Genomic DNA, 9618 nt, shown 5'->3' on the forward strand with positions numbered 1-9618 from the left:
CTCTCTTCTCCACATAGAAATGAGAAATGTCTAGCTTTTCTTAGGTGGTTTATTGGTTTATTTTCTCATTACTGCCACCCACTACCTGACAAGAAGGAACCTTAGGGAAGAAGCGTTCACAGTAGCATGGGCTTTGGGGATAAACAGCCCCTTCTTGTGGGGGAGGCAGAGCAGCTCCCAGCTGTGGTAGTGGGAGCCTGAGGCTGGGAAACAGCTGGGGAACACAGGCAGGCTTTCTCCTTTCCCCATTTTATTGCTCTCCATTCCCCAGTCCATGGGATGGGTGGACCTTTCCTCCTCAGTTAAACCTTCACAGACACACCCAGAAGTGTGTCTCCTGGGTCACTCTAAATCCATGGACGATTAACCATCCGTGGAGACTTACTGGTTTGGGACCATCTCTAAATTAAATTTTCAGATTTGTTTAAGTGATGTGTTTTTGTCGATGACTCATATAAGGGTCATAAAATGTTTGTTTGTCTCATGAATGGCAATGTTAATTTTGTTCATTTAAAAAAAAAGAGTATGGGGCTGGAGAGATTGTTCAGCAATGAAGAGCACCCGCTGCTCCTCAGAGAACCAGAGTCCCATTTCCAGCATCTGCACCAGGACTCACAAAAGTCCAGCACGTTGGTTCCAGGCGATCCAACGCCCCCTTCCAGCCTCCATCGCCCCAGGCACTCTTCTAGCACAGACACCCATGCAGGTAAACACACACACATATAAAACACTAGGATATATTTGGTTTTTCGAGACAGGGTTTCTCTGTGGTTTTGGAGCCTGTCCTGGAACTAGCTCTTGTAGATCAGGCTGGTCTCTAACTCACAGAGATCCGCCTGCCTCTGCCTCCCGAGTGCTGTAGGATAATTTTTTTTAAAAAAAGATTCCTTTGTATTCTTTACTACCCAAAACCTTTTCTCCCCCATTTTTACATTTTCTGTGTTTTGCCTACATGGATGTGTAAGTAGCCATTGAGGTGCAGGGGATGGAACTCTGGAACAGTCAGTACTTTTAGTCTCTGAGCCATCTTTTCAGCCCCTGGCAATCTTTTTTTTTTTTTTTTTAAAGATTTACTTATCCATATATTTATGTATATGAGAACTCTTTCTTCATGCACACCAGAAGAAGGAATTTGATCCCACTATAGATGGTTGTGAGCCATCATAAGGTTGTTGGGAATTGAACTCAGTACCAGAGCAGTCAAGTGCTCTTAACCGCTGAGCCGTCTCTTCAAACTTCCTGGCAAACTTTTTAAAAAATTACTTTTAATTATATGTCTGTTACTTATGTGCATGGGAAGCCCTCGGAGGTCAGAGAGTGTCTGATCCTCTGTGTGTGTGTGTGTGTGTGTGTGTGTGTGTATCATATGTGTGTGTGTGTGTGTGTGTGTGTGTGTATGTGAGGGTGCCCTTGGAGGCCAGAAGTGTCTGATCCCCTGGAGCTGGAGAAGGTTTTGAACTGGAGTTACAAGAGGTTTTAAGCCACTAGGAGACTTAGAATCGAACTTGGATCCTTTGCAAGGGCTACAAGCACTCTTAACTTCTGAGCCATCTCTCCAGCCCCTATGTGACAGGGTACATGTAAGTATCTTGCTCTTTATTCGGTTTTCACCCAGTTGTTTTGACATTCCGGATCAATTTTCAGTATGATTTTGCCAAATGGTGATTTTTTTTTATTTTTTAAAAAATATTACTTTAGTGCCTTTCAGATCCTCAGCACACAGTAGGTGGTTCACACTTTTGTTCGAGAGTGGATGAATGAATGAATGAACCCCAGATTCCATTGGCCTGACTGGGGGGCGGAGGAGAGGACCACTGCCGCCTCTGTTAGGGGCTTGACTCCTTCAGCCAATCAGAATGTGCTACCGGGCCGGCTTACGTAGAATGGAGACCTTCTATTGGCTCCGCCTCCGGCTCAGGCACCAATGGACGCGCCGGTAGGTGGGGCTTCCGCGGGCCGGAGGTATAGCTTTGTGGCCCGCGCGCGCGCTTCTCTCCGGAGCGGGCACCGGCGTGGGTCATGGCTTCATCCTCTCTGTTATCCTCGTGGGCTGTGCGGTTGCTGCGCCCCGCGCACGGCTGCCACCTCCGCCTGCAACCCTTCCACCTGGCGGCAGTGCGGTGAGTGTGTCAGGGAGCGGGTCCGCGGGAGTGCGGTGTGGAGAAATGTCCTCCCTACCGGAGCATCTTTCCTGCGCGAAACCGGCCTCCGACGGGAGGGGTGTGGTGGGGCGACGTGGCACCCGGGCACACGTGGAGATGCGGACGCTGCCCAGGGGACACCGATCTGCCGCCTCAGGGAAGGATGCGAAGAGGTCCGCCTTTCCCGGACCCTAGCGGCAGCCGAGGTTGCTGCAGTCTGATGAAATCCGCCAGCCGGCTTGCTCCAGGGGTACCGACTTCCCTCCTCCCGAGTGGGTGTGGTTCGCAAGATGTCCGAACCCCGCGGTGGTCCCCGCAGTCCACTTTGTAGCCTGCCAGGTCTAGCCTAGGCGACCTGAGGTGATACATGCTCCAGAAGTTGCTGGGGGCTGCTGGAAGTGGAGGTGTATTGTTTTAGGGGGAGCTCCGGTGTTAGACCTTCCGTTCAGCACGTGGACTGCCGTAGTGGTCACACCATTCTGAGAGTGTTTATTACCACGTAAACCGTGTGCTTGGAAATTGCCAGAGACGGGCGTGTTGGGATTGCTTCTGAGGTAGGAGAATTACTGCGAGTTCAAAGCCAGCTTGGACAATGTAGTGAGTTGGAGACCAGCTTGGCCTGCAGTGTGAGACACCTCCCTCCCCAATCTCAAAATAACAATTAAAAAAAAAGTCACAGTGGTAAATTTCCTATGTGTATTTTATCGTAATTTTTAAAAATTGAAAAAAAAAATGAAGCACCCCCCTCATCCCCGGAAAAGTAAGTAGTCGATTGAAGAAAAAAAAATCTGATGGGTATTCTTTCGGGGGATAATTGACTTGTCGATTATTCTGGACCTCAAACTCCCATTTCTGAGCCTAGATAGGAGAGTCCATGGGGATTGTGAATTCTTCCCCATCTGTGCTTTGCAGTGCTTCTTGGGAGCATTTATATTGCCTAAATCCCGTGTCTTGTAACAGCTGGTTGTTTTTTCCCCAACATATCATAGAGTTTGATACTAGAAATTTAGAGTCGATAAAAACTTCGCCTTCCACAGTGAGACTTTTGTTTCTGTTGAAGGGAAAACAGGTGAGATCCNCCCCCCCCCCCCCCCCCCCCCCCCCCGGGTAGATATTTCCGGGGCCCTGCATATTGGAGCATGCCATGCTGGGTTTTCGGAGACCTTGGAAGGGTTTTCCAAGATCTGATCCTGACCTGCCTCTTTGAACTCCATCTTTCATTTCTCTATTCTTTCTTTCCTCTTCCAGAGTTTAGGTCACGAGTGGCTGTGGCCCACATATTTAGAGAGCTGGCTAACTGAAAAGATCCTGTAATCCATAACTAGACCAGTTTGCTCCCGCTCCAGGCTTACTCTTGCCTGCTCTTCTGAGAAGTGTGGGCTCCTTATCTCTGAAGGCAATCTGTGCTAACTGCCCTGCACATTAGATAATTGCCGTCCTTGCTGTCCCAGGGTTTCAGGAACATAAACTCCATGGTTGAAGGGAGAGTACTGTAGCCTAGGAGACAGTGGGCGGAGGAGTAAATGAATGTTTACACTTGAATCTCGTTTCTCACTATCATCCATTTTCTCTTCTGTATAAAACAGGCTTTTCATAACAGCCACGGTAACCAACTAACTTACGTAAATTTGTTGACAAAATACCTAGCGTTCAATCAGTATTAACCCCCCCCCCCCCATTCTCATTACCAGCCTACTAGTTAAGTAGCAGAACTTTTTCCAAAATAAGTTGATTGGGAGTTATAAGCTTCCCTAATACTAATTGACTGGAAAATTACTAACTCTTGGCTTAAGAGGAAAGTAAGCATTACTGGCTGGGGTATTTGTTTTGACCTTTATTAGACCTCCTCTTTCTGGTCTGTTCTGTCATTTTAATAGGAAAATTTCTAAACATATCTGTGGAAGCATTTAATATCTAAATTAAGTGTACAGATTTAGAATTTAATTTTTTTTTTAATCTTGGGTCCAAGCTCAGTGTCAACTCCCTTTCTGCAGTGACTTGATTTGGCCCATGGCAGAGATGGAGGGCCTTGTCAAATGGCTCATGTTTTACAGGGCTGCAGGAAGTGGTGGAGGCTTAGAATGCAGTTGGATTATAAAACGTTGTTACATTGTGGCCTGGCTTAGAATGCAGTTAGATTATAAAACTTCGTTACATTGTGGCCTGGCTTTGTGTTGCTTTGTCTTTTTTTTTTAATTAATTGGCATAACATCCAGAGCCTCTCTCTGCAGCAGAGAAGAGGACCTGAAACACCGCCTCCCCAGAACCCTGCGTCCTTAACTCCAGCCCATCATTTTTGGTTCGTTCAAGTGAGCCTCTACTGTTTCCTCTCTGTTTACTGCTTTCCAAAGAAACTTCTTATGAAGTTCAAGCTAAATCCTTCTCACAGAGTACAGTGTGTGTGTGTGTGTGTGTGTGTGTGTGTGTGTGTGTGTGTGTGTGTAATTCCTTTTTAGCGTGGTATACATCCTTCTCCTACCCTTGCAGGGTCTCATGTACTCAGCTGGCCTTGGACTAGCTGTGTCAGCTGTGAATGGACAATGGGGTGGAGCAGAGCGCCAGCTGGGAGGAGGACTCTACCCCAGTCTTGTTACGTCCTGTTGCTGTGATATTACCTGACAAAAGCAACAGTTCAAGGTTATGGTCCATCGTGGTGGGAGGTCCAGGCAGCAGGCGCTTTAGGCAAGGGATGACATCACACCCACAGTTAGGAAACAGAGGGATGATACTTGCTACTCAGCTCCTTTCGACTTTCTTTTCTTTTTTTTCTTTGCTTTTGTTGTTGTTATTGTTTGTTTGTTTGTTTGTTTGTTTATTTGGAGATACAGTTTCTCTGGGTAGCTCTGGCTGTCCTTTGTAGATCAGGGTGGCCTCCAACTCAGATCCACCTGCCTCTGCCTCCCAAGGGCTGGGATTAAAGGCGTGCGCCATCACTGCCTGGCTTCTCGTTTTTTTTTCTATCCTAGTCAGGGAATAGTGCCACCCATAGTGGTTTTCCCATCTCAAGAAAAGCAGTCAAGATGACGGTGCCTTACTGTCGTATCCAAAGGCCTGTCTGCCAGGAAATTCTAGATTCTTCCAGGTTGACAACACTAGCCATCATGCCATCTTAGCAGAACAGTCCCCGAAAGGGACTAAGCAGTGGCAGGTATTCTGAGGTTTGACCTGCCCAGAGTTGTGTTTATTGATCTACTAACCAGATGATATAGCTTGTACACAGCCAGGGCCTCTGAATCATTCTAAACATACATAGACCATTAGTTCTTGTTATTTCATCAGCAATATAGAACAACTGTTCGTTGCATTGTGTTAGGTTTAGAAACAATCAATAGGTAATTTAAGGGGTGAGGTGTGTGTACAGAGATTATGCAAATAGCGCACTATTTTATATAAGGGACTTGGCCGTCTGTAGGCAGAGAAGGCATCTTGGAACCAGTGCTTGAAGAGGGACAGCTGTCCTAGACAGTGCTGTCAAAATTAAAACCTAGTTGAGTGGGGCTGGAGAGTTGCTCAGGGGTTAAGAGCGCTTGTTCTTGTTCTTGCAGAGGACCCAGGTTCTATTCCCAAGGCCCACATGGCAGCTCACAACTGTCTGTTGTTCTCCAGTTCCCGAGGATTGGACCCCCTCATCTGACCTCCTCAGGCACCGCACACACGTGGTACATACGCATACATGCAGGCAAATACATATAAGATAAAAACAAATCTTTTTGAAAAAGAAAATCAGTCCACTACCTGGGAAACATGAGCAGCTAGTAATACCACCCACCAGCATCATTCAAATTTCAAATGGAATATCAATATTTAAGAAAACTGGCTTGCCTCAGAGCAGTAAAGGGTGGGGCAAGGAAATCCCACTGAAGTGATAAAACTTTGGGTAGCTATGAGGAGGTGGTTGAGAGAACCTGGTCTGGAAGCTTGCCCGGGCCAGTGCCAGCTGTCAGCAATTTAGACTTTTAAGCTTCCAAGAATTGTTTCAGTTACTGACCATCCTGAACTGGCCGCAGGTGGCCACCCGTAAATCCGTCCTTCTGCTCCCACGTAAACCTAAGCCTTTCGGTTTTGAACGACAACTTTTTCCAGTTGGCGCATTCCACCGCTTTTTGTTTTTGCAAAGACCCAAGCTACAATTTTGTAACTTTGTCACCTTCTGCAGAAAAGAAGCTGTCGTCATTTCTGGAAGGAAACTGGCTCAGCAGATCAAGCAAGAAGTGAGGCAGGAGGTGGAAGAGTGGGTGGCCTTGGGCAACAAGCGGCCACACCTCAGTGTCATTCTGGTTGGTGACAATCCCGCCAGTCACTCCTATGTCCTCAACAAGACCAGGGCGGCAGCTGAAGTGGGTAAGTGTCGTGTCAGAGCCCTAGTGTTGCTGCCTTGGAGTCTGTCTGAGGTTAGGCCACTCTCGGACATGCTTCCTCTTTCCGAGCAGAGCCCTCAGTGGCGACGGCCCACTCCATAATCCCAGCACTTTGGGAGTATGAGTCAGGAGGACCAGGAATTCAAGGCCAGCCTTGGCCACTTAGCAAGTCTGAGGTCATCCTGGACTACATGAGACCTTGTCTAAAAGACAAGACAAAAAACTCAGACAACAACAATTTAAAAACTCAAACACATAAGACCAGGGTGAATCAAAAACTTCACTGTGGAAAGAATTGGTACTCGCTGGCTTTCAGTGAAGGATGGGTTGCCCTGCTGTGGCTTCTGGGCTGTAATCTCTACTCTGACCTTAGCCCTAACAGTTTGCTGGTGGCCTTGAGCACTTTTTACATTTTCTTCCCCTGAGCAGTAACAGTCTCTGTTGGGTCAGTGAGGTGTCTCACGGGTTGGTCCTTCAAGCCCCGCCACATCACAAAGGAAGGCTCCAGAAGCTCAGACCACCGATTGTAACAGGAGCAGACAGGAACATCTGAGCTGGCTGCCTCTAACCTGCTGTCATATGGTGATCTGCAGTGCCTGAAGGACAGAGCTGCAAATCTCCCATCCCCCAAGACCTGAGCCACTTTAACCCCATGCTTATACAGCCAATCAGTGAAGAACTCAAAAACCACTTCCTTAGAAGTCAGCCATTTCCTTCAGACCTCTAACTGTTTATACCTCAGAGGCCTCTTCATCTTACTGCTCAATCTTTCCCTTAATCTTAAACACCCAAGACAGAGATACTCTTAAAAATTGGTAACATTTGTTACACTTGTTTACCTAATGCCTGCATTTTTACTCTTCCCCTTACATTTTGAATCTGAAGACTCACTGAACCCAGAGACTGTCCTCTGGCCAACAGGCTCGGAGAATCCTCGGGTCTCATTGTCTAAGCACCGGGTTTAGAGATGTGTGCAGGCGTACCCGTCTTTTCCATGGGTACGTGGGCTCAAACTCCGGTCCTCGGCAAGTGTGCTAAGCCATTTCTCCCGCTCTCTAGGCTGGCATTTTATCTGCGCCTCGGGCTCCTTCCTTGTCTCAGAATGAGGTTCTGGAATAAGCACAGAACAATGGGCAGCGAGCCCTGAGCTGGTGTTCAGGAGTATATGATTGGAAGCTGGGCGAGCCGTGGTGGGCACACATGCGCGCTAAGTACTCTGGTATTTTTTTTTCTTCCCCAGAGAAGAACTTAGTCTTTATCCATCCCCTAGGGTTTGGAGCTGTGTACTTTGATGTTCTTTTAAGCCTTGACCTTTTTTACAATAGGAATCAACAGCGAGACAATTGTGAAGCCAGCCTCCATTTCAGAGGAAGAGCTGTTGAATTCAATCAGGAAATTGAACGATGACGAAAACGTAGACGGCCTTCTTGTCCAGCTGCCACTCCCAGAGCATATTGATGAGAGAAAGATCTGCAACGCCGTCTCTCCTGACAAAGATGTTGATGGCTTTCATGTCATTAACGTGGGGCGAATGTGTCTGGACCAGTATTCCATGCTACCAGCGACCCCGTGGGGTGTGTGGGAGATAATTAAGCGAACTGGTAGGTGTGTGTTTAAATTGCATTTCTGCTTCAGTGTTAGGGAAATGGCACTGATAGTTTCGGATTGATACTCGAGTACGAGCTAGGCAGATATTCTCACATCTGCATAACTCCAACATTGAAACACTCCCAGCCCCACATACTTCAGGTATGGCAGAAAGCCTCAGCAACACAGAGTGGGACCCCAACCCCCAGCCCAGGTTCCCATCTGCAGGGTTCGCCTCCTAGCTGTTGCCTGTGATGGCTCTCTCCGTTCTACAGCCTTGTGGGAGGAAATGTAAGGTTTAGCAGTGGTGACAGCAAGAATCCCAAGACATCTTGCAGTTTACAGTGTGCCTTCGCCTGGGTTCTTTGTACTTTCTCTACGAGGCAGCTGCAGCCCAACCTGGCTTATAGACAGATCTGTATGTGTGGATGAGGCACTTGTTATGGGACTGGCTCCAAAGACATTCAAGTTCTGGGTAAAGCTTAGATGTAGGCAATGAGACATTTTCATGTGTGGCTTTGGTTGTATTTATTCAAAGTTGATATCTGTGCTGTGTCATTTAATGTATATACACACCCATACACACACACACGCGCATACACATGCATACATATGCTGCATGTGTGCTTATATATTTATTTTTGCAGGCATTCCAACCTTAGGGAAGAACGTGGTTGTAGCTGGCAGGTCAAAAAACGTTGGAATGCCGATTGCAATGTTGCTGCACACTGATGGAGCCCATGAACGGCCTGGAGGTAAGGAGGTTACCTTTCCTGCTGTGTGAGAAACCACCAAACCTAGCCTCTGACCACTGTCAACACTCAGAAAATAACCGTGGTGTGGAAGGCTGCAGTCGGTGCCACCAGGGGTCCTGGAACTAGTCTCAGACTGATTTGAGTTCTGAATGAAGCGTGGTTGTAGGCAGTTAGGAGTTGTCAGCTCTGGCGTAGACACACTAGAAGCTTCCTTACTCAGAACTAGTGCCCTGCTCTGTGTCCTCTGGGAGGAAAAGACTGCCAGCCCCTGCGGAAGAGCGAATCACAGACTGCAGCGTGTCACGTCACGGTCCGTTGGTTCATCTAAGAAGAAGCTAAGTGAAGAATTCTGTAACAATGAACTTTGTGATCAAAGCCAAACCTGTATTTCCAGGTTTAGGGAGCTTTTTTTCTTTTGGTTTTTGGTTTTTCAAGACAGATTTTCTCTGTGTAGCTGCTTTGGCTGTCCTGGAACATGCATTGTAGACCAGGCTGGCCTCAAACTCATTGAGATCCGCCTGCCTTTGCCTCCCAAGTGCTGGGAATAAAGGTGTGTGCCGCCATGCCTGGCCCCTTTTGTCATTGTTAAAGAGCAGACGTACCTTGAGTAATTCTGGTGATGTTTTGCTTAGAAAATGTAAAACTCTTTAAGTCTACGAAATGGGAAATGGAATAAATGGTTATCTATGTCTCCAAAGGTTAGAGCTGAGAGCAGTGTCTCCTAAGGTTAGAGCTGAGAGCAGTGTTTCCAAAGGTTAGAGCTGAGAGCAGTGTCTC

The 9618-nt window shown here is 47.3% G+C and overlaps 1 protein-coding gene across 2 annotated transcripts in view; it reads left to right on the forward strand.

Annotated features, from left to right (window-relative positions):
- The first annotated feature begins 1952 nt into the window (after positions 1–1952).
- Positions 1953–9618, forward strand: part of Mthfd2 (methylenetetrahydrofolate dehydrogenase (NADP+ dependent) 2, methenyltetrahydrofolate cyclohydrolase) — a 17033-nt gene continuing 9367 nt past the window's right edge. Inside the window, exons 1-5 of one of the 2 annotated variants that reach the window (XM_050164977.1) lie at positions 2201–2695; positions 6298–6482; positions 7559–7718; positions 7825–8100; positions 8734–8841. In XM_050164977.1, coding sequence (XP_050020934.1) covers positions 7700–7718; positions 7825–8100; positions 8734–8841 — 403 coding nt within the window. In that variant the 5' untranslated portion in view covers positions 2201–2695; positions 6298–6482; positions 7559–7699. Of the gene's footprint in view, positions 2121–2200; positions 2696–6297; positions 6483–7558; positions 7719–7824; positions 8101–8733; positions 8842–9618 lie in introns of those variants that run through there. The other variant, XM_050164976.1, reaches the window with a different exon arrangement.

Source organism: Alexandromys fortis, unplaced genomic scaffold (genome assembly GCF_014885135.2).
Source record: "Alexandromys fortis isolate MF-2015 unplaced genomic scaffold, M_Fortis_MF-2015_v1.1 scaffold_138, whole genome shotgun sequence".
NCBI lineage: Eukaryota > Metazoa > Chordata > Mammalia > Rodentia > Cricetidae > Alexandromys > Alexandromys fortis.